At 42.3% G+C, this 23,809-nt stretch overlaps 1 protein-coding gene across 1 annotated transcript in view; it reads right to left on the bottom strand.

The window, feature by feature from the left end:
• Positions 1-14,946: 14,946 nt before the first annotated feature.
• CDK19 (cyclin dependent kinase 19) overlaps positions 14,947-23,809 on the bottom strand; it is a 104,536-nt gene continuing 95,673 nt past the window's right edge. The window contains exons 11-13 of the mRNA XM_029962745.1: positions 23,491-23,569; positions 19,356-19,622; positions 14,947-15,692 (exon numbers count right to left, since the gene is read on the bottom strand). Coding sequence (XP_029818605.1) covers positions 15,561-15,692; positions 19,356-19,622; positions 23,491-23,569 — 478 coding nt within the window. The 3' untranslated portion in view covers positions 14,947-15,560. The remainder of the gene's footprint in view (positions 15,693-19,355; positions 19,623-23,490; positions 23,570-23,809) is intronic.

The raw sequence follows: 23,809 nt of genomic DNA, 5'->3' as shown, positions 1-23,809 counted from the left end.
CTATTCACAGGCACAAAACTCCCAGCCAGCTCACTGACATCTGCCCCATCACGCCACCAAAGTGCCCAGCTGCCTGCCACCCCGTTGCCCAGACAGACCTTGCCGCTCTGCTCGACCCAGCTGGGAAGTTTGGCCGCTCCTTTCCAGCCTGTGAGAGGTCAGCCTCAGCTCCGGCGATGTGACAGGCAGGTGAGGAGCTCATCGCTGGGGCTGCTTCCCTTAGTTGACCCCACAGCCAATGCTCCATGGTGGCGTCATCCTCATGTCATCCTCCTGCAGCCCCAGAGGAAAAGCACTGATGATGCCTGCTTTGGCAAGAAAGTGCCATAACCCTGAACCTGGCACAGCTCAGGGCTTCAAAACTACAGAGAACAGGCTGATCCTGGGATGGTGGTCACTGTGGGCCCTGTTGGAGGAGGGCAAAGCTGGATGCAGAGGCAAGATGTCAGCATCAGAATGTACCTGAATGCTAGGCAATGGCAAATGAGGAGTTTCAGGGCTTGACTTTGAGGGCCACGTATCTCTGCAACTTGGCCAGAGTAATGGTGTTATGGAAATATGTTGGACAGTAATGCAGCCTTCAGTCCTATCAGAAAAACAGTGCTGTCTCTGGCCAGAGTGATACAACCTAACCACAACAGCTTTCCTTTTCCAGCTCCCTCCTGGGCTCCATCCATCCTGTGGGATTTGCCAGTAGATGGCAGGCAACCCCTGGCAGAGGTCCTCACCAGCCAGCCACAGAGGTCCTGGCCAGCCACACTTGGCTACTGAGCTCCTCGGTCCCATCTGAACAGCAGAAAGATCTCCTCTCAGCTCTCCTGCCCCTTCCCTATTCCTATATTTAAGGAAAAAGAGGTCCATTATCAAACACACCATGCCAACACCAAGGATCAAACATATATTGCACCACAGACTTCATATTTGGGGCCCTGTACACAGGCCAACACAAACCACATTTACAAACCCCATCATAACACCATGGAGGCTGCTGGCAGAGAGACTTGCCAAGCAGAAAATGGCAACAGCTAGGGACAGGCATTTCATTTTCAAGCCTCAAGAAGCTGTTTGCAAAACCAAAGGCAGGGTGCAACAGTTTTGCTCTGAAGCCTCCCAGTGAAACCAGTGACAAGTCTATTCTGAAAGGCTTTAGGAAAGGAGTTGGCTCAGACCTGTGCTGAAACTTTTTTGTGGATTATGTGAGAGTATTTAGCCAAACTCCTGTAGAGAAATGTGAATTTCGCATTTGTATGTAGCTGTCTTAGGACGGAAAAACCCACAAAACAAACCTTAACTGATGAACAGCACCATCTTCCTAAAGAGCCACCCCTCTCCTGGCAGGGCTGCAAGCCCCGGCTTTCCCAGGTTTATCAGGGGTTATGGCTGGTACTGGTGGTATGGTGCTGGCTCTGCGGCCTTTCAGCTCAACAGAGCAGTCCCAGCTCTGCAGGCTGCTGGGCTGGGCAGCAGAGATTCATGGCTCTTCCCCCTCCTCCAGCCTGCACCACATACTCTCATCAGCTGCCAAAGGGCGTCGTACATATCCCGTACATTATTCATACTCTGGCACCTGGGATGTGCAGTGCCTGGGCGCTCACAGCCTGAGGTGTTTCTCACTGCAGCTTTCCCTTTGCAGGTGCACATGGAAAAGCTCAGAGGAGTTCAGCATCTCTCAGTGGACCCAGCAGACCAGTGGATTTTTGCCCTCCCATTGGCATTGCCAGGAGCCAGCTGGCGTGTGAGGGGAGTGCTGAGCACAGCAGCCACCAGCCTGGCTGCCTCTGTCCTGTCCACACAAACACAGTGTTCAGGCTGGCACACTGTCAGTGCAGCTGAAGGTCTGCTCTCCTTTACAAGCATGGTGGGAGCTATGGCACAGCCCTCATGGGGCCAGCTCTGCCCACGCAGGGTGTGTGCTACCCCAGACCGCTCATCTTCCATACATGTTCCCCTGGGGGCTGCACCACCTCCTTCAAGCCAAGAAAGCCATTACCCCTGCAGTGGTGCCTGCTGGGCTCTCCTACAAAGCTGGGGTTTTGGGGTTTGAGACAGTGACAACTCTACTGTCCTGATGCCTGAACTTGCTGCAGCCCAGCCGTAGGCAGCTGTACACCTTGTCTCCATGTGAGGGTCCTACACCTTTGGGCTAGCCATGACTCGGAGAGATTTCAGGCCCGCTGCTTCCAGGCTCAGGTTGCTTCTGGAGCTTTCAACAATCCTCCTGAGCCAGGGGACAGGGGTTGCACTTTGTGATATACAGCTCCACAAAGCAGCTTCTGGTGAACATTGTCATAGTGCTGCTGTGAGCCACACCACAAACATCTCTCTTGGCCTGGTGTGCCCTCAACTGAGGTTGTTGCCTTGGAGTTGTGCTCCCCTAAACAGCAGCGTGAGATGATAATCCCATCTTCTGACTCCAAACTCTCTTTGCACTTTATTATACAACAGGCAAGAAAATGTTAGTCTGTGTGTCTCTGGACAGTGGGTGGGAACCATGGCGAAGAGTACTGTGCCTCAGGGCTCTGTCTTGGGACCAGTGCTCTTCAATATCTTCATCATAGACAATGAGGTCGAGTGCACCTTCAGCAGATTTGCAGATGACACGAAGCTGAACAGTGTAATTGACACAGCAGAAGGACGGGATGCCATCCAGAGGGACCTGGGCAAGCTTAAGAAGTGGACTCATGAGAACCTTGTGAAGTTCCTCAAGTCCATGTGCAAAGTGCTACACCTGGGTTCGGTCTACCCCACCCCAGATACGAGTACAGACTGGGAGAGCAACTCATTGAAAACAGCCCTGCAGAGAAGGATGAAAAGCAGGACATGAGCCAACAGTCATAGCATTATAGAATATGCTGAGTTGGAAGGAACCCATCAGGATCATTGAGTTCAACTCCTGTCCCTGCACAAGACACTCCAAGACTTACACCATGTGTTGTCTAAACATTTCATGAACTCAAGCAAGCTTGTCCAGAAAAGCTGTGGCTGCCCCATCCCTAGAAGTGTTCAAAGCTAGATTAGATTCGGCCCTAAGCAACCTGGTCTAGTGCAAGGTATCCCTGCCCATGACAGGGGGATTGGAACTAGATGATCTTTAAAGTCCTTTCCAACCCCAGCCATTCTCTATAGGTCTGTGATGACCACACCATCACCGAGGTCCAACAGCAGTGACTGTTGCAGGCTCATGGTACCCACTTACAAAGCAAGTAGGATAAGCATGCCGGTGTTCCAAAAGTCCAGTGGAGGAGTCAAAAAGGAGGTCCTGACCCCTCACCAGAGAGCCTTGTGTATGAAACAGAAGCTGTGAGAAACTCTTGCAGAATGGCACTTGATCACAGTTCATAACATCCTAGTTCACATATCACAAAATCTTAGCATCATTTAGATTGAAAGAGAGCTTTAAGATCAGTAAGCCCAACTGTGAACCTACCACTGCCAAGTCCACCAAGCTGAGACAAAGTCAGCCAAGCCTGTTCCCTCCAGGCTGGCTGGGCCTTGCATGCACACACAGACACACGCACGCATACGTGCACGTGGCTGTTAAAGCATGTTCTGGTGACAGAGAACTGTGATTCAAAAGAAAATAATGAAGCCACTCCCACCTGCCCATGTGAACGTGACTCATGGGCTCAAACCCCAGCCAGATCCAAATCAACAGATCATAAATGAAATATAAAAGAATACCCCCGAGGCCTGGCAGCCTCCTCCACCTTTCTCCCCCTTCTAGGATGTCAGTCCCTCTAATGGATTCTGTCAGGGTTTGTTCAGATCCTCCCCAAATGACCCCATGCTCATTCCCTGCCAGAATCTGCAAAGGGAAGCAAAAATACACATTTTCAAGAGTTTTTCCCAGAACAGGGTCCAGCTCTCACCCTGTTCTTACCAAGTGGGAAAGTCATTTGAGTCAGTGTAGTTTTTAGCTGGAAGCCTTCCTCCAAAGTAGCTGCTACTTGGGACTTTCGGGGGCAGTAGGTCAGGCTGCAGAGGGAGGAGGCCAAAATGATAATGCCAGTGGGGTGCTAAGTGTCCCTCTCTGCAGAGCACAAGGGGCAGTCAGTCCCCTCCTTGCCATCTAAGGCAGCAACTCATCTTGCAGCACTGCAACATGATGCCAGTGACCCCCTTCCTGCTTCAGTTCCTCTGCTGCCTCCCCTCCCTCAACAGGACAAGGCTGCCTGCCCAGCAGATGATTTAAGGAGGCAGCAGATTCCTGCTGGCAGAGGGCTTGCATGAACCACTTCTTGCCTAGTCCAGATAGGCTGTCAGGAGCCCTATATGAGCATGGCATTTTCAGACTTCCTTTTGCCTGCCATGGCCAAGGAATTTGAGATTCCATCAGACCTTTCTTTTTGGTTTGCAGGTCAACGAGAAGCATTTACTCAGCAAGACTCGTTCTCCAAGTAGATGGCCTAGATGATGCCTGCCATACTGCTGAACTCTCCCATGTAGGACTATTCTTTGCAGCCTCCTCAGTAGTCTCTCACAAGGCACACGATGGTTTAATATGTAAGAAAATTTGAAGACTATAATCCCAACAGGGATTGTGCTCTCAAATACATGCTGTCATATTACATATCCTGACAAACATCAGAGCTGTCAGACAACTCTCCAGGACAGCCAGGACCTAGACAGCATTGGCAGCAGAATATCCTTTGCAGCAGTAAAAGTAAAGTGAAACAAACCACCCAGGGGCTCTCTAAATACACCTTTTTTTTAATGCATCTAACGTTAGCCACAAAATGGTCTCTTCGGGTGCAGGCTGCCAGGTGGCTGGAGAAGAGAGGGTTTGTGTAGGACTGGGCAAAGCTGAGCCATGATACAAAAAGGGGCATTTTAGCTAAAACTTACAGCAGCCCTAGCAGGTGAGAACAGGGCAGGGAAAAAAAGATTGGAGGGGATCAGACCTCCTGAAAATCCATCCAAATCCAGTGAACTGCCAGTTACTGTGAGACCTTCCTGTGGGACAGCATGTAAGCACAGCAGAACGAGGTCTGTGTCTGGGGCACTGCAGAGAAGTAGGAGAACACATCTCTAAAAACTTAAAGAAGTTCTACCCTCACCCACAGGGTAGGGTAGACTTGTCAGACTCTCCAAGAAACTTCAGGGCCTGAAACATGTTGGAAGATGGGTACTGCAGGCCCACTCCAGGGAGGCACATAACCACAGAGCTGGGCAATTCAGTGCGTCACCCTTCCACAGTCAGGAGTGAGCTGGTCCTCACATGGCACCTTCCCCCTCTGCCTCTCCCACCTGGAGGCCCTGGGGAGTGGCGTGCGTGGGGGGAGAGGCAGTGCACAACATGCCCATCACCGTGCTGGCTGGCACCTCGCTGCTGGCTCCAGTCTCTTTCACGCTTCAGTGGCTCATGCCCCAGTTTGCAAGGGTGGGATTTGCCAGGGGGCTCCAGGAGGTCTAGAGAGCTTTTCCGAAGCACCACGGTGTTCACAAAGTGTCCGGGAGAGCCGATCCCACAGCCAGACCCTCTCTGTGCCAGATGGCAGGGTGGCACACCAGCAGCACTACCCTCTCCCAGCTTGCCCCAGGCGCTGCCGGCACCTTCCCAAGACGCCCACTGCTGCAATGTGTGCGGACAGCTTGCGTAAGGTGGAGGCTCCTGAGGGCTGGGTAATCTTTCTTCCCATCTCCACACGTGGGCTCCGTGTTGGATCTGCTCCATGATGGCATGTTGCATCCACCACTCCTTGTATCCGAGGGGATCTCTGTGCCCACCCCACTGCTTCCAGAGCCTCTCAGAGGATCAACTCAATAGCTCACACCCAGCCACAGTAGCAAACCTCCACATCAGACAGATGCCACGGTCTGTGTAGGGGCTGAGAAATCTGTCCACGACACAAACCACCTTCTCTTGCAGGAGGGACAGTTCTGGCCAGGAAGAGGTGGGTCTGGGTCAGGTAACTGCGTTCCCTGCCAGCAGATGCAGGGCTGGGAGCTGGTCTGGCACCCAGCTGAAGGAAGCAATCATGTTACAGGGGGACATCTGGCCCTGAACATCCTAAGCTGTGGTACATGGTGTAAACCTGAACCCTGCTCTATGAATACTCAGCACTGTTATATTTAGGATGCATAGCTATTCTGGCTACACGGGGTATCCTGTTTTCTCAGGGCATTTTTGGGAAACAAATTATTCCTTAGATCCACATTTGGATTTGTGCGTGAGAGGAGCAAGGCATAAAAAACTTGCTTAAGTTTTTTTGTTTTGTTTTTGTTGGTTTTTTTTTTAATTTAAGAAGTGACAGTTACTATCAATGTCAACAGTTTTATTGTCCATGCTGGCCTAAACAAACTTAGGACATACCCTAATAATTTAAATGAGCATACTCTTGGAATTCACCTCTCTGGCAAAACTGAATTCATCAAAGCAAAAGTGTGTTCTGTTTTGACATTCACATGTAGCATATTCAGAAACCATCCCTGCTCTCCCACAAAAGCAGGGATAATTGCAACTCTCTTCCTGTGTCCCCTCCATAAGTATGCCATGTCACGTGCACTGGAATCTCAGCCCACACAAGGACAAGACTGAATACTGCTATGATGCTCCTTTGATTTCATTTTCAAGGTAATGTGCAGACTACGCACAGTCCCAGACCAGTGAAATGCTGGTCTCCCCACAGCCAGGCACGAAACAGCCCGAAGGAGGTAGGTGGAATACAAACGGATTACCACATCTCTGATGCACGAGAAGCTGCAGTGATAAGGCAGCCTTGGAATAGCACAACCACTGTGTATTAATAAAAGCATGACACACTACAACTGATATATGAGTTTGGCACGTTAGGTGGAAAGGAACATGCCTGGCTCTGATCTAGCTGGCAGGTCATTTCTTATGTCCTCCAGCACACACGATCCACTGACAAGTATTTCATAAGATTTACATTAACAAGTCACAGTTGAGCATTTTTCCACAGACAATATATGTAAATGTTATCGTGGGAGATTGAGTTCTTGGGATTTGAAAGCGTACAGCCACTGCTCAAATATGATACATGTCACAATCTCAGATGACTCGAATACATTCAAACAGCTCTAATATCAGTCTGGATGATAAGAGAAGCTGCTCCATTCCTGCTTCCTAGAACTGACTGCCTCAAAGTCACAGGGGACTTCCAGCTTTCATCCAGCAGCAGCAAGATGCAGAAGCAACTCTTGGTAATTCCCACTGGGACATACCCACCAGGGCATGTTATTAGATGTTCCCACTGTTTCTTAAATGAGCAGGGATTTATTTTTATGCTTGCAAGCTACAAGAAAACTTTTAGATGCTTAAAGAAAAGTTCCATTATTACCAGGGGGAGTACTTTGAAACCACAAACTATGAAGATTTTCATGCATTTATGGGTGGGTAAAACCAAAGTCTATAAACTTCTCAACATGAGCAAGTCAGTCTGCTCACTATGTGCAGGGAATTTTGTAAAGGTGACTTGCTCCCATCAACTTTGTTAGGTATACTTTCTGCAGTTGTGATGCTATATTTACAAATATTTCTTTTCAAAAGCAAATGTTTCCCAAGAACTGCAGTTACTATAAAATGCCACAGTTTGATCTGCCTCCTTGAATCTCCTCTGCTGCAGCGAAAGGAGGATATCAGCAAGGGAGAAGCCTGATCTCCTTTGGTTCTTCTTTGTTAGCAAGTTAATGTTCTGAGCTTTACCACCAAAATCAAACTATTGGAAACTGTCCTTCTTTCTTCTGTACTACTGCAAGAACAAGTGATACAATAACTTGAAAACAGAAAATCTTAATTATACTTTTGCAAACTACTGATTCTACATCATATTAGAAAATGGCATGACCAACAACAGATGTTTTAGAACTGCACAGCCTAGCAATAATTATATGATCTGACAATTTACAATCATCTCATAGCACTGTCTATCAAACTGGGGGACCACAGGAGCCTTCTGCAGTAAGACTTTAAGCCTTTAATTTTGCACTTCTCTGGCTCACCTTTCAGCTAAGGAAGTATGTTTTCTTTAAAAGCTGATTGCTTTTCCATAAACCTGTGTGACCTGAACTTACAGGTTAAAGTTCAGTGCCCACTTGTGTAAATTGCAAGACTCCGAATTGACAACCGTGTCCCTGACCAGGTCAAGCATGCAGAGTTAGAGGTTATCTTTCCAGAGCAGAACTGTGCTGTGTTGCCCAGATAAGGGTAGAAAACATTTTTAACAATGCAAATGTTAAAAACATATATTTAAAAATATTTAAAAGTTCATTATGATTTGGAGAACTTCAGACACCTAAACTTGATAGCATTAAAACTTTATTACAAAATCAAATGCTGCAAACTTTCTTTCCTATTTTTTCCCCCTAACATTGCGAGCAATTCCTATTTGTGGATATAGGGAAGAATCTTAACACTGTAGGCTCAAATGCAGGCCATGGAAAAGACATCTGAACCATACATCATTTGGCAGGACCTGATCCATAATTAAAACTTTGCTGCTGATAGCTATGAAGAAGTCCTTTCTTCAGTGCTTCACATATTGTTTTTTTATTACTTAATGACATGATTAGTCTTCTGGGATGGAAATCACATAAAATACATTATTGCTGGCTACAATACCATATCCAAGAATCAGTAGCAAATACTTGATTTTTTAAAATTCCTTATTTTAAAAAGTCATATTTTAAAAAAATACAGATCCTCCTTTACTACTTTATTTATAACCTTTACTGCTAGTGTAAGCAAAGCAAAACTCCATTCTGGCAATGGACTGAGGCATAGGTAACCTTTCTATAATGACTTGAAATACCAGTCGGACGTTTCACACAACTTCTTACTGAATATCATCAAAAGACATTTTAGCCAAAGCAATGTATGGCTGAATATTTCGTTCAACGCATGCAGTGTCCACGCAAAAGTTACATACCCTCACATTGTGTGTACTGTTCAAGATGCTTCGAAGAACACAAAACAAAATAAGCACAGAAATGGCCTGTTACAGTCCTTAAAATACACTTACCAGTTCGTCAATACACAAAGCTGGAAAAAAACGATCCTACAGAAGTATTCCAAGGCAAGCACATTATATAAAAATTATAGGTAGGTTGGTATTACTTTCAGACTTATAATAATAACAATAGCAATTTTTAAACACCTACTCTAGATTAACTTGGATACCTGTTACATAAGTGTAGTACTCCCCCAGCAATTTCAGCAGCTCAGCTATGACTGTACACACCTTTCATAAACTTGGTTGGTGGTTTTAATCTACCTCAAACAACTGTTGCTCTAATAAATATTTCTTGCAAATGAAAAAATCATTGTAGTAGTTATGCAACATTATTTTTCTGCATTACTGTAAAACCACCAAAATAAACCAAAGCTTCTGGGTTTTTTTCTGTGATCATAAACATGGACATGAAGCTCTCTGGGTAAAAAAAGCAAGACCTACCTGTTAAAAAAACATTACAGGTAAACCATCATTAACCTTTGCTGGCTATTGGAACAATGCTAGCTCAAGTTCTGTGATTAGCCAGAAGAAATTGATACTTGGCACCAATATGATGTTTTACAGAAACAGCACATGGGAAGTGAGAACACTACTACTGTGTACTGTCCAGCAGTAAGACCCCACGATAATAAAGTGATTATTATTCATATTACAGAGTGCTGCAAGCCCCAGTCATGAAGCTACTGTATCAGAACAAAATGACTGTTCTTGTCACAGGGAGCTTGTGAGGGGCATACAGGGAGGTGAGAGATGGGTGCAGACAGACTGGAGGGCATAATGAAACACTGGGACAGTTTTCTTTAACACAACAGGGACGACTCATTGTGCACCAGTAGTTCAAAATACTAAACTTCTGTAGACATTGAAGCCAAGGGTTTTAAGGAGGGATGTAGAAGACACCTAAGAAGGAATTTTCCAGAAATTTATGCTTATTTAGAAATCTAGAACAGGGGATGTGACTTGGTGGCACAGTCAGAGCAGGAGATAACTTATACAACTTCTTGATTTGAGTAAGAGGGATGGCATAACAGCAGGCTTTGGCAGTGATGTGCAAGTGAAGAGAGAAGCTTCACAACTAATGCAACAGAGATGGCAGAGCCAGGGCAGTAACACAAAGCAGAAAGCAACAAGTCAAAGCAAGAGACTAATATAAACAACCTACTCTGCAACTTTCTCAATGGCTGTGAAATCTAAGCTGTTTAGCTGTCAAGGACAGAAAAAGGGACTACACTGTAATTCAGATCAGTATGATCAAGTTGGATTAGACTGTAAATTGCTTGACAAGGTAGAAAAAAACAGAGAGAGAGATATGCTATAGAAGAACGAAGATTGAGACAGAGCCAACATAAGAGGTTTTAAGAACATCCAAGTCAAAGCTGTTGACTAAGCACAATCTCTTAACAAAAAAAAAACAGGACAGCAGAAACAGAAACTATGAGGGTTATAGAGCTGGGAATGCTCAATTGCACTGAGGCTGAAGCAACAGCTCAATCTTGAGGTGTAAGAAATGAAGACTAAGTTTTTTGGCAAAAGGCCACTCCTACTCTCACCCTTATGCAAAAAGCACATCAGAAACTAAAGCCTTTTAACACGATTGGTAGTGCAAGTACCCAGGCAACTATTATGGAGAAGACAAGTGTGATTTTTGGAAGGAATTAGCTATCCATCTGTGAAACAATGGTTAGATGGAACAGAAACACAGATTAGCAAAGCACACAAAACCCCACTTTGAAAACCCACCAACATGCTCTAGTTCGTGCTTTCCATGTTGTCACCTGACATCTTGAAATGCTCCAGGGTTCAGCAGGAGGAAAAGGCATGAGGGCATTTATCTTCAGAATGCAGTAGATCAGCTTTTTTTCAGAAGATACATCTAAAGCACTGTCATGCAAGTAATAATGAATCTCAACAGTGGGCATCAGCACAGCATGCCAGAATTTTGTAAGCACAGAACAAAACATAAGAGAACCACTCCATTGATTCTGCTTTCCATAAGCTTTCATTCTATTTTGATAGACACATACCCTTGAATATCCTCATGGACATTTTAAAAGCTGTAATTTCAACTCTGAGGTTTTGCAAGCTTTGTGTGGTGTATGATATCATCAACATTCTGAATGTAATTACAACTGCAATTTCGTGGGCTGTATTTTCTCTCTTGGTAGCCCAAAGCTGATGTTTACAAAAACTTTTCTGCACACTTATTTGATTTGAACTTTTTATTATTATTACAAATGTATATTATTTTATTAAAAAAATTCACACTGAAGCAAAGTCAATTCCATTTCATTACAACCAAGAATATAAAATAAATGCAATGAACTCATAGCTTAGTTTTAACAGTCATTTCAAGAGTGACATCAGGACAACTTAAAAGCAGTAAACTCTCAACTCTAGAATGAGAAACAAGTATTTTGCTTTGTGGTTTTGCTAGCCCACTGGCATGGGCACTGCTGAATGTGGCCACCACAGATCTAGAGTGGCAAAGTTTTGTGGCAGCATGAGGTGCATACACAATAATTTCCAATGGAAACTACAAAAATGAAAGATGTGTGCATGAAATTATTAGAAAAAAAACTGAATAGAGACAGGCACACTTCCACAAATAGTAAACATGGGAATATACAACTAGAACAATTTGAAAAGTTACTACCTTACATATATAAAAAGTTCTTTAAATTGCTGTTAAAAAGGACATGTTCTGTCCAGATTTTGTGTAATACTTTTTAGTGTCTACACAAGACAAATTTTTAAAAAAATTAAATAGCATTAATTTACTACTAAATATTTAGAAGATAACAGTGCATTAAGGACTTTTTTCATATAGTAATACACATCGCTTCTGTCTGGCGACATTTTTAGAAGATTACGTATGGCCTTATGTACAATACATTTATTTAATCCTAAAACAATTCTTTGCTTAATGGTGTTAAAGTACCATTCCTGAAGATTATGAAGGGGAACTAAGCTTATTATGTTTATATAAAATATTATACATATTTGAACACTTCTAGCTTCCCGCCACCCCTCCCGCTACGAATGCTCTTCCCTCCCCCTCCCCAGATACAGTGTCACAGATACAGTGCAGGACTCGCAGCTTCCCCTATATTTCTCCTTCATTGTGCAGTTTGTGCTACATAAACTTCACCAACATGGACCAGGCTGCTCATCCTATTCATTCCCCACGTGTTTGTTTCCTCTGAGCCACAATGGGAAAAGCTGTACCCAGCAGCCTGCTCTCCCACCAGGATGGAGAAGACAGTTCTGCCCGTGTCACCTGCATCTCTCAGCACAGGTGTGAAACACTTTGGTGAGGGTCTAAGGGTTATGGGCAGAGATAGAGCTATGAGCAATAACGAAACTGCACAGGCAAAAAAAACCAAAAATGACATGGTCCTGGTTTCCCATGACAAACTGCACGATTCGCTTTTGAAAGCGGAACATTTTTACCTCACGGGATGACCCCTAGACAGCAACGCTTCTTCCACTATGACGGCCACTGACCTCGGCAGCATGCATCAAGTTCCCAAGAAAAAGAGAATTATTTCACCACCAGGAAGGAACTACAAGAGTGTGCAGAGCCTATGTTTTGCAGCCAGCTCTTTTGCTTTTATTCACTCTCCTCCCAGCGGTGAGTTTGAAGGAACGGAGGATTCATGTGTGCACACAAAAGCTAGAGAGAGAGAGGAGCGGCATGTGGTCATCTACCAGACCTAACCAAGGCAGAAACACCAGTGCAGCTTAGAGAGAGGTCGTGGCAGTCACTTTAGAAGCTGGAAGCTCACTCAATTAAAGCACCTTACATTGCTGTGAAGTTTCACACTCTACACAGAGATTAATCTACACCATGATTTTGCCTTATTGGCACAAGAGCCCACCTTAATTAACCATATGGTTCCCTGCCACTTCCTGATCTTGTATGAATTTTGATGACCAGTTGCAGGTCACAGTAGGGAATAGAAATGTTACATTACTGTAGTAGAAAAGACAAAATAATTTTGAGGTAAGAGAAAGACGAAAAAAACAGAAGGGGACAAAAAGATTAATTTCCAGAAACGTGACACTCAAGTCAAATGTTAATTTATGGCATTGGTCAAATATCCATTAGCTCAAAAGTACCTCATATTAACATCAGTAAGAGGTGAGACAGAAAGCAAGCAAACCCTCAGGCTCAGTGAAATAAAGGAACAATTAAAATCTGTTCTTACAAACAGGCTACTAGGGCATGTATAAAATGGAGCATTTCAAGGGTTACACATTGAAAGTATCCTTTGGGAGATTATTTTTCCCCAGAAATAAGGTTTTCCTTTCAATTGCTTCATTTCGTTTTTCACCACCTTCTTACTCATTTGATGACAAAAGCAGGTTTTAGTTGCTTTTCCAGAGCAGCTGGGTGTTGTCAAAACCACATGATGGTAAGTATAGCCAAAACAAGCCAACTGCTCACAAAAGGTATGAAAAGAGCACAAGTTTGAGGAGGAAGGGGGCAGTAAAGGTGATTGGGAGATGAAACCCAGTAGAAACTTGTATGTGACTAGCTGTGATAAATAGCATTCTCCTCAGAGCAAACAGATTTATTCACAGAATCACAGAATATGCCAAATTGGAAGGGACCCACATGGGTCATCAAGTCCAACTCTTAGCCTTGCACAGGACTATCCCCAAGAGTCACACCCATGTGCCTGAGAGTATTGTCCAAACGCTTCTTGAACTCTGTCAGACTTGGTGCTGTGACCTTTTCCTTGCGGAGCCTGTTCCAGTGCCCAACCACTCTCTGGGTGAAGAACCTTTTTCTAATATCCAACCTAAACCTCCCTGACACAACTTTAGGCCATTCCCTTGGGTCCTGTCACTGGTCACCACAGGAAAGAGATCAGTGCCTGACCCTCTTCTTGCTACATCTGATCACAACTTCAGTGTGAACGTGTATGGGTGTACAGGTTTTTTTGTGTGGACACAGGACAGAAGAGAACACAGTGCAGCATAAAAATCTGTATTGTTAACCATTTACACATAAACTTCTCTCACTTTACCTCTTCTCTGGACACCAGTTGTAGAAGCTCACTGGTGTTACATTGCCAGTATCTTTTTAAATGCATTTTTCCAGGTTTTCTGCAACTAGAATCAGCCTTATTTCTGAAGGCTGAAGGAAAAACGAAGTTGTCCCAAATTACATGTTGTGTGTCTCTGAATAACTGTGGTTCCAGAAGTTGGACAATAATCCCCTGATTATGCTTCTAAACTCTTGCTTAATTACTGGGGATTTTTTGCCAGCTACCCATCCACTTGCAGTCCCTTAGGCACAATCAAAACATGTTTGCTCTAGGGAAAAGGAAACATTTCAGTGCAATCAAGCGCATCTGGTGTAACTAATCTGGTTAATCACAGCAATGTGAGGGACATAGAATATGCACTATAAACATGAAAAAGGAAGTTTTCAACATGCTTTTCAAACTGCACAATAATTTCTCTTAATTATTAATTCTAACGTAAAATGATTAAATGCATTTGTTTTAGCAAGTCTTAGTATTTCTGTCACCTTTAAATTTCGAGAACTGACTCAGGAATGCGAAAGAAAGCTAAATTTATAGAACTCTCACATACATTAATCAGCTGCTTAAGAGAAAAACAAGCGCATCATCCACATTCCTACTGAGACTCAAGGGCAGTAAATACATTTTCCTGACTATTTTGGTGTCCAGCCTGGGAAGACATTCCATTCTTCTGTTCCAACAGATCCTGAAAGCATCTCCTTTTTATGTGACTGTCCTGGTTTCATTTGAAATAACACTTAATTTAAAACTAGTCAGAGCATGATCACTGTGATTTCAAGAATTCAATGTGAATGAGTTAAGAAATATCAGCAATCTTCTGTTTGGCGTTCAGTCCAGTAGCATGAAGCATATTTGTCGCTGCAGAGACTTGGGTGGTTTTTTTTCTTCTTTCCTTTTTTCATTTTATTAATTTTTTAAATTTTTTATTTTTAACTTTGCCTGAAAACTAGACTAATAAAAACAGAATAGTAAAATACTCTGGAACAGTAAAATTTTGCTGTTCTTGACATCCATGAGCAAAACAGTAATATCCTGTGAAAATAACATAGTGCTTTAAAAAGGTGCAATATACCTGTATAGCTAAACTGGTTTGCCTAGTATAAAACTAACTATATACAAGCTTGAAAGCCTGGGAGTTCAAGATTTTCAAACTTTAAAATCCCATTAAAGAGATTGAAAAGACAGATTTATGGCAATCACTACAGCATAAGGAAGGTGCACCAGGAATCCTTCAAAATTCCAAAGGTTAAAGAAATTAAGTGCTGGGTTCAGATCAGAAGGGTTCATTAGAGTAACCACAATGGAGCACATGCAAGGGCAGGGAGGAAGGAAAACTTCACAAGAATCTCCTTTATGGCAATAAAGGGATGGGGTGGGGGAAGTCTTCAGTGAGTGAAGTTTTCCTTTTGTCATCATGAACTTTAATTCTGCGTTATAGTTTGTATTTTTGGTCTTCTCATCATTATGAACTTCATATTGCTGGAGTCTTCTGGCTTTTAGTCCATTCCTTTCTGAGTGCAGCCTGTCAGGCCTCTCAGTACCTGTGAGACTGATGAGATTGGTGATACTGAGAGCTCTGCTGAGATGATGTGGAATAGCCCATTGTACTCTGGGACTGAGAAGATCCCTGAATGTTGCTTTGGTAACTCAGGCGTGAGCTGGAGTGCTGCAGGAAAAAAAAAGAAAGAGATCAAGGGAATGAAAACCAGGCTGTTAGGACTACCAGCTCAGGAAGCTTTGAACCCTTCTCAAGGTCATTAAAACATAATTGTTGGAGAAGCTGACTAAAGAGTGCTACTATTTAGGGTCCCATAAAACAAGTAATCACTCTGATCTGCAATCAGCCCTAACACAGCACACAAAATACACAAGGTATTGGTAGACACCTAGAAGTACAACAGGTACACACCCATTTTCTGAAGGAAAAATACACAAGACACAAGAGCAGACTCCCTTTCAAAATTCATCTGTTTCATATAATTATTTCTGTCATTATTGTAATTGCTATTAATGCAAAATCAAACTGCTAAGGCCATAAATACCCTTCTCAGGATCCGTAATACTAAATGTTATAGAGAAACATTTTATTCTTTTCTGAGAAAAAGACAACCATGACCTTAGAGTTACTCAATTTATCTAAATGAAAAATTGTCCACTAAGAAAAAATAATATCATTTTAGGTGAGTCTTTCAACCTGCTGCCTTATCTACTGGAGATGAGGACAACTGCTTAAAGCTGGGCATGGGTATGTACAATAACCTAACGTTCATTTTCCTAAATGTTTTTCTCTTCCCCTCCACAGTTTGGGATGTCAGCTCAGTGGATCTCAACCTCAGCAAGAAAAATTCATGGACTGTTTGCAACCTCCAGCCTGATGAATTTGCTCTTTCATTATCACATCCATTCCCTGTCCAGAATTAATAGTGAGCTGCCCAATAATGCAAGTTGCAAAATCACTTGGCATGAGAAGTACTGCTCAGTGGACAGGAGACTCTCCAGCAAGATAAACCCCACCCCAATCCACATGAAAGGAGAGTCTACAACCTCCCCCCCCAAATTTGCAGTCAGCAAACAGTTTTGTTTCCAGCCAAGTTAAGCAAGGGTTCAGGCAGTCATTCAATAGAGTTTTGTTCACTGTCTAGTTGGTGGTTCTACTTGGCTATGTCCAAGGGTCATCAACAGGCCTGTGGCCAACAGCAATCATCTAGGAAAAGTGTAAAGAGCGTAACACTGAGATTAAATATCAGCATTATGAGTTCCAGAAAGGCCCTGGAGAAGTCTGAGTTCTCAACAGAAATCCCATGGAGACACTCAGTCTGTAAGAACACCACATCCTCCACAGACCAAGAATCTGCTTGGTGAAGGCAGTCAGTGGTCTCATCTAACCACTGGACCCCAACTAGGAAAGCTGTGAAAGCCTCCTAACAACTTTTCAGCTGGATGATGAAAGAGCAGGATCCTAAAGTTCAGGCAGTCTAAAACAGTTCTGCCCTTTGTTTCTGTACATGGCTTTATAATTTCAATTTTACATAAACTGTAAAACATACTAAATCCTAAAAACATCACATAACTTTTTCTGTGTTCTAACATAGGAATATGAAGGTTGCTTTCAAGGTGAAGCACAGTGAGGCTACAGTGAGAGAGAGAGGTAACAGTCCCATACTGGAGACCTGTGTATATCAATATAATACCAGTATAACTAATGGTTGTACCAAGTAACTTCACTTGTTTGTAAGGGTCAGTTTTGGAGGCAACAGCTCAGCACTCCAGTTTTGGAAGAGACGTGTCCCAGCAGCACATATGTTGTTAATAACCAGATTATTCTTGGCTTATTTAGTTAGGTTGTTAACAGAGTGTCTAAAACCTGAAATTTTTCTCTAAATTCCGAAAGTTTTTTCAATTTCTACTGGGAAAAAAAAAAAAGATTTTTTATAAATGGTATGATTTTATAGGAGCTTATTCTGGATGAAAAGCATCAGCTCACCCTGCTAAGCAAAACACCCAGGGTCACAAAAGGAATGCTCCGTAAAATTCAACAAGTAATTTGCACTGTCATTTGTGGAAGCAACATATACTGAGGTTGGTGAACTACAAGAAAACTTCAATGGAGACTTCAGATCACAAGCTAAATGAAACTCAAAGCAAAGGGAATCTTCTTCCTACTCCTGAATAAGATATGCTGGAGTAAAATTAATGCCATAAGACTACAAGAATGCATTAACTTGCCCATGCTTATTTTTGTTCCACATAAGAGAATTTGTTTTTAACAAAGTCAAACTTGGACAAATTGCAAACATTCCTTTCTGGAACAGAAGACAGTCAGCTAGAATTTAAGGGCAGAAAGCCAAACACGAATATAAAAATGGATAATCAGACCATACAATTTAGTGAGCGATGTAAAGGAAACATACAGATCATGATTTTGATGCCTTTGCTGTTCAAGTTTAGATAGAAAGCATCATAGAGGGTAAAAAAAAAAAATCTATCTGGAAAAAAAATATTTAGACTCTTAGCAACTTGTAAGGGGGAAGTTTGCCAACAATTCAGAGAGCTGGATAAGAATTCTATAATGGATATCATCAAACGCAGCACACCAGTCCTCAAAGTACAGACCAAAACAGACCAGCCATAAATACTGTGTATTCAGACAGCTGCAGTGATCTGTCCAGGCCTCAAGCCTGTCTGGAACTTTTCAAAAAAGAAACCTAGTTGTCTTTACCCTTAAATTGCCCTCAATGCCTTCATGATCATTTGTAATTAAAAGAGTCAAACAGAAATGGGAGAAAAATGTCTGGCACTGAGAAATCAATTGTCTGTGGAGAAGGTCTGGAGGGCTAAGTCAAGGCAACTCCAGAGCTTGGTGCTTTGAAAGCTACTTACTTTAAGTTTAAAGCAGCCTGAAAAGACTGTTCTCCAAGGTGGGATTCTCTGAGGCTAGCAGCAGAGTCCCTAACATCATTTAAAATCTACCTTTAATATCTACCTTTTTCTTATTCTGCTTTCAACTCATTACTGTTCCAGTAAGCATAAACTCAAAAGTACTGAAGATCCTGTTAAGTTCAATGCCTTCTATACTTAGTGTAAGCCACTTCTTCAGTGGAAAATATAATTCTAGTAAGCAAAGACGAATATGCAAACCCAAAAATAATTCAGTGATACTGCTTTTACTTATGAATGCTACTGTACTAGAAGACCTGAAATCTATTCAATTTTGGTCCCATTAGAAACAATGCATGTCTTTGCATTCTACTTCAGCATGAGTCATACAGATGAACCAAAACAACATTCCTGTGTTAGCATGCATTTTTCCTTTAACATTAGAAGTAGACTTAGAAAGATACCAGAATAAACTACAGAACCACTTCGTACATGTGATAATATGAGGTAAAATGACACAGGAATGAAATGGGAGAGCTTAGCTCTAACTTTACTTCTGCTTCTCGGGATCTTCTCAGATCTGCTCTTCACACAGGATTTAATATTGCCAAGACTCAAGTTCATCCTGAACTTGATGCAATGCAGCATTTACATCCACTGGCTTCAGTAAGATTACTCTCAAACATGAAGTTAAGCAAATATTAAAGTGTTTTCCTGAAATGGAAAGCAGGGTGCAGCAGATACAACTCAAAGTGGTATTGTATTGAAAATGACTAATCACAGAACAAAACCTTTTAACTTAAACCCAACATTTTAATATAATATATCGCAGCATGCCTGCTCAGGTTACTTGAAAAATTCATTAAAACATGATGTGTTCTTGCAGTGGGCAAGGGGGAAAAACGATGTTTTGGTCTTGCAGCATCAGAAGTAGCAAAATTTCAAAAGGTACCTGATAATCTGAAGGCATGACAGGCCCGCCTGAGTTAGCGCCTGAAGGCCCTATGCGTGGTTTCTTGTTGGGAGGCACCTGGTTGAGGCCGGAGTCCTGGCTGTGCTGGAGCCCCGCGCCCGCACCCCCTCCGCCCGCGCCAGCGCCTCCGGCCGTCCCGTTGGTCTGGGTGCTGTTCTGCTGCTGCGGCTGCGGCTGCTGCGCTGCTGCCTGCGGCTGCTGCTGAGGTGCTGTCTGCTGCTGATGCTGATTCTGCTGCTGTTGATTCTAAAGGAAGAAGAGAGACAACATGGTCACTTGCTCTAAGCTGGGTTTGTGAACTTCGCAGAGTTGCCAACCCAGGCCTGTCTGCTCCAGGAGAAAATACAGCAAGGCCAACTGCTGGGAGAAGTTTGTTCTCAGTACACTCTTGCACACCTTGTGGGGGGTATCCCATTTGTGACTGGTTTTCTTCTTTAATGAAGAGAGTTGGACTTAAACTGGAAAGACAGTCTAGTGCCTCCTACAGCTAGCCAAGTGCTCAGAGGACAGAAGGAACCATTTATAAAGCAGTAATCATCTAACAAACTAAATCAAAACTCCCAAAATTTCTCTAGTGCTCAGCGGCAGACATGGTGAACCACAGCAAATTATTCTAAGAGCTTCAACAGCCTTGTTCACTCAGAATCAAAACCATTTTTCAAACTTTCACATCATAATAACTCGAAGAAGCATTACTGCCAGAAAGGTAAGCAAATTGAGACCAGAGAAATTATATAATTTCTTCTAGTTTGCAAGAAAATTCTGTGCAAAACCAGAAACAGGTTTCATTACTGTGCTTTTAAGCACCTTGCAAAGAGTGCTATAGTGGAAATAGGGTCCAGCATGGTGCACCAGGCATAGGGTCAGAAAATCTTACTAAAATAGCATAAAAGTGAAAATTAACCAGAGATAAGTAGTTGAAGACAAAAGAGGAGGAAACAGCTGGAGAAGAATTTGGTAAGGGCAGGAGAAGACTAGCAAAGGGAGGGAAGCCAGATAATTAAGATGACACTGGGACCTAGTAGGAAGAGAGGCAGAAAAAAGCGCCACAAAAGGGAGAAACAAGGTTAAGAAGGAGAACACAAGAGCAAAAGATATTGTACGCTTCTGGTTTCAGAGGGATACAGACTTAAAAGAGTATTAGGGAAGTGGAAGGAAGGTCAGAAAGAGCAACTCTGCCCTCCATGGTTAGACAGTTCTGGGAAAGACCACCCATTCACCTGCTTTTGAGCACCAGGGATGGCTCCTCCATCAGAGCACTAAAGCACATAAGAAAATTGCAAAGAACAGCAATTTCTCTCCAAATGTGAGATTTTTCAATTGGTTATCATAGAAAAAACCTACAACTGACATGGCTTGAACTGAAAAGCCTTATTACCCTTCCCCCAGTATACTGTAGGGAACATTCCAGGATAGTATTTTTTTCCTAGAATATCTGCTTATATAAAAATTCAAGCATGGTAGTCTTTTATAAAACCCTGACTTTATTAGTTTCCCAGAAATCATGACAACCAGTTGCCACTAGGAGAAAATTCTTGATGCCCCAATCATCAAGATGCACTTAATTACCTCAGATAAAGAACACAAAAGATCTGTATCTAAGCCATTCATCACAATGGTCTCCCAAGATACATTCAGATGAAATTTGCAATGATGTATTCATTAAGATTACAAAGAAGCCTTGCATCTTCAAGGACTTCAAGATGGCTTTCAATTCCATTTCACATTCAGCAAAACTAATAATGTATCCTCCTGCCTGCAGTCCTCAAATCCCATCTCAGTCAGATTCTGTATCCTGTGAAATTTAGACTTCAATAATTTAAAAAGTTAATCAAACTAGCTTGTAAAAAATCTATTAAGAAGCAATTAATCTTTTCATAATGATTTGAGCTTCACTTACAGAAAAACCAATAACTAAGGCAGTATTTGTGCTAGAATTGCCTAAGTTGTGTTTTCATAGGGGTGTTTGGATGCAATGTGAGGTTGCTGCTACTGTGTGAGCTGAAAAGTTGCAATTTTATGTGTAAACAAATACTGCAGGAACACTCATAATTAAAGACAAGAGTTTGTTGAGGTCCCAAGTTTTGCGCTTTGGATTTTGGCACAAAATTTACTTGATTAGCCTGAGCTTGCTCTTCTGTGGACCTGCTCTGTCAGACTACAGCTGAGGTCTAGTTGCACCACATTACTGCACAAAAATGGCTTACACCAGCAAAGACACTGTCCTCGGGTCAGTCTGGTTCATGGTGGTTCCTAAACGAATAAACTTATAAAAGGCCTACAGTTAACAACATATTGACACCTGTTACCTCTCAGGCACAAATTACCAAAATCAAATTTTGGTTCTACCTAAGAAAAAACCCAGCAGAAACTTGCCTAACAGAATTTGAATGAGAAGAGAATAGTTTCCCTTTGTGCTACAAACCCTCATTTTAGCTTTGCTGACTAATGATTATGCATTTTGAAGAATGGATGCTTATGTTAAATGTTATTCAATTCAGATTCAAGTTCCAAATAAACAAACACAGAGAACTTCTCCCGGTTTCCAAAGGACTATACAGATGTTTATGGTTTTAAAACAAAGCAAAAACAAAGCAGTATATAAAAAAAAAAACAAACTTCATTTACAATAACATCATAAAGCAACAAAACATGGTACACATTTAACTTCCAGAATATCCTTTACCTCCACATTGTCTACACTGTGGGAACACATTCAATGAGTAATGTGTGACTTATATTACTCAACCGGTCTGAAAAAAGTTTAATTTGGAGTGTGCATAAATACGTGACCGTCATCAACAATCTGAAAGACCATTTATATATTGGCTGTTTTGAATATAAATATGCCATTGACATCACCCCCCAAAGCATTCCCAGGAAAAAGGTATTTACTTTTAAGTACACTGACTTGAAAGTAAAAAACCAGAGTAATCTTAATTCATAAGGTTTCTTCTTGTTTGTGAAGCTGTGAGAGCTGAAGCAGAACTCGTAACTACATTACAATCAAATCACTATTATGACTTTCATTTTATTTTTGTTTAAGGGTCTGTTTCCTCTTTTTGAAAAAACTATCTGGACACAACAATCATGGATGTTACCACTTGCTCTCAGTACAGAAGAACTGCAATATCAGTTCTGAACACAAAACTTGCTCTCTGAAATGTATTTTTAAACTCAGCTTGTTTGTCACATTATGCAGAAAAACGAAAACAGAAGATGCACGTAGTCCAACGGTTTCTCCAAAAGATAACAGTCCTTCTCACATAGTCCTCGGATAATTACAGTTCAAGACTGTTCTCTTCACATTTTGTTAGCTATTACTGTTGGTGCCTCACTGTACACTGTTAAGTGAAAATAACAAGCTGTTTTTTACACCATAGCACTACTGTCCAGCCTTTACAGCATGATGGGATAATCCCTGTGGTCATGTAGCACAGCTGAGCTACACACACCAAGCAGATCAGATTATGTTGCAAACACACCAAAGTTTACTATGCACACAAACAAGTTCTCGCCCATGTCTATGGGGCTATGAGAAAAAGAATACTCAGAGCAGATTGTCACTACTTGAACAGTTCACAGTCCTTACTACTCCTGTGTTTGAAAGCCCTTAAAACATGATCAGGAAACTGTGTGCAGATGGATGAAATGTTCTGATGTAGTGCCAGAAGCAGGCTGCCACTATTTATTTGAGACCCCAACAGCCATCTCCATTCAAATGGCTGGATGTATGCCAGTCATACAATGAAAATGCCATTCTCTTCATGTGCTCACAATGTATTTTCATCATGCAATGCTGGAGGAAGCAGCAAGGTCCTCTTGGAATGACAGCAGCTGAAAGCAGGCTGTTGCTGACACAACAGCCCATAAAGCTCATTTCCTCACAGGTCAGGGCAAACCACACTGGTAATACCACCTGAGACACCCCAAAGTCATCTGATACTTTTCATATTTCTGAGAAGCAGTTTTAAGAGAGCTGAGCATTACCTCAGAAAAATATTTTTTGTTAACTCTTCGTGTTTCATTAGTTTTCATTTGGTAGCACCATGATGCTTTCTTATTGCATATTTAAAAGTGGGGGTTTTTTAAAGAAAAAAGGATTTTATTATACCTTATCCCCTTTCTCTTCAGGTTCATCTTCATTGAGGAATTCTCTTTTAGGATATGGAATCTGACAGCCAGCAAACACACTGAAACACAGTAAACAGTAAACACTCCACAAATATATACATATGGCATACATTTACTTAACACCATGTTAAAAACAAGTGCATATAACGTAACTTAATTTCTTGTATTTCATATGTTCTGTTTCCAAAAGTGAGTGGCAGTGTGAGCACTCAAGATAGGTGCTGATCATAACGTCAGATCTCTTTGCTGTTGGCACTAGGCTGTCATTTAGAAATCATGGCATGGTTGAACATGCCTGA

The sequence above is a fragment of the Manacus vitellinus genome, unplaced genomic scaffold (genome assembly GCF_001715985.3).
Source record: "Manacus vitellinus isolate BGI_N305 unplaced genomic scaffold, ASM171598v3 scaffold_4_pilon, whole genome shotgun sequence".
Lineage (NCBI taxonomy): Eukaryota > Metazoa > Chordata > Aves > Passeriformes > Pipridae > Manacus > Manacus vitellinus.
Note: the sequence above shows the minus strand (reverse complement) of the source record. Positions and strands in the feature narration are given on the sequence as shown.